At 34.2% G+C, this 1,040-nt stretch overlaps 1 protein-coding gene across 1 annotated transcript in view; it reads right to left on the bottom strand.

Annotated features, from left to right (window-relative positions):
• ANKRD28 (ankyrin repeat domain 28) overlaps positions 1–1,040 on the bottom strand; it is a 121,081-nt gene that overhangs the window by 27,246 nt on the left and 92,795 nt on the right. The window contains exon 15 of the mRNA XM_004704188.2: positions 364–475. Coding sequence (XP_004704245.1) covers positions 364–475 — 112 coding nt within the window. The remainder of the gene's footprint in view (positions 1–363; positions 476–1,040) is intronic.

Below are 1,040 nucleotides of genomic sequence, written 5' to 3'. Positions count from 1 at the left end.
GGGGGTTTAAGTGGAGAGAAAATGTTTTGAGAAACGATGTACAAATGCGCTTTACACAATTGATGTGTGTATGGATTGGGATAACAGTTGTATGAGCCCCGAATAAAATGTTAAAAAAAAAAAAAGAAAAAAAGAAATCTGTCCCATATAAATGATGGTAACTGGTTCTTTAAGCTTTTTGGGGTTTACAAAAGGTTTGACAAGAATACTTTTGCAAAAAAATAAATAAATAAATGAAATAAAAACAAAGTGAAAAAAAGAAACACTCTTGCACTCTTGCAAAAGCACAATAGAAGGATTCTTAATCGATTATTCTTTTAATATAAATTCATATGTCTTTCCCCTCAACTTTGAGATCCTTACCAGCTGAAGACATAAACGGTGACCATAAGCAGCTGAATAATGAACCGCGTTGTATCCTTGCTTATCCCGGATCCCTGGATTTGCATCATTTCTTAGTAAGTATTCCAGGCACCTATATATACATTAAGAATATATTCAAAATTCTACATTTTAACCAATTGTAAAACAGAGGTGAATGAAAAACAGGTAATTTTTCTTACATCCAAATGGTATAGCAAGCATAAATGTACCTGGTACTGTGTATATAACTGTTATTTACAAGATACTATCAGTATCACAAAAACAAAATCTCGCAAGTGTCCATCAATAGACAAATGAAGAAACTATGATTACAGACAGACAATGGAATAATCTGTAATGTTAAAGAGTAACGAAGGATCTGTGAAACACCTCACAAAGTGGATGAACGTTGAGGACATTATGTTGAGTGAAGTAACTCAAATCATCAAAGGGCCAAGTTTAAATTAGTGCACGATTAAGAAATGTCAAGGAAACGTTTATATACAGAAAAAATCCAAACCAACTAAAAGCATTCTTTGGTGAGAGAGAGAGAGAGAGAGAGAGAGAGAGAGAGAGACAAAGACACACACACACACACACACACACACACACACACACACGGGATCCAAAGTAGGTAATAACTAGAGAATTCATGGTGATCAGCCAAGGAATGACTA

Source organism: Echinops telfairi, unplaced genomic scaffold, assembly GCF_000313985.2.
Source record: "Echinops telfairi isolate 266 unplaced genomic scaffold, ASM31398v2 ScPeMD7_7420;HRSCAF=8458, whole genome shotgun sequence".
Classification (NCBI taxonomy): domain Eukaryota; kingdom Metazoa; phylum Chordata; class Mammalia; order Afrosoricida; family Tenrecidae; genus Echinops; species Echinops telfairi.
This window is presented reverse-complemented; position numbering and strand designations above follow the sequence as displayed.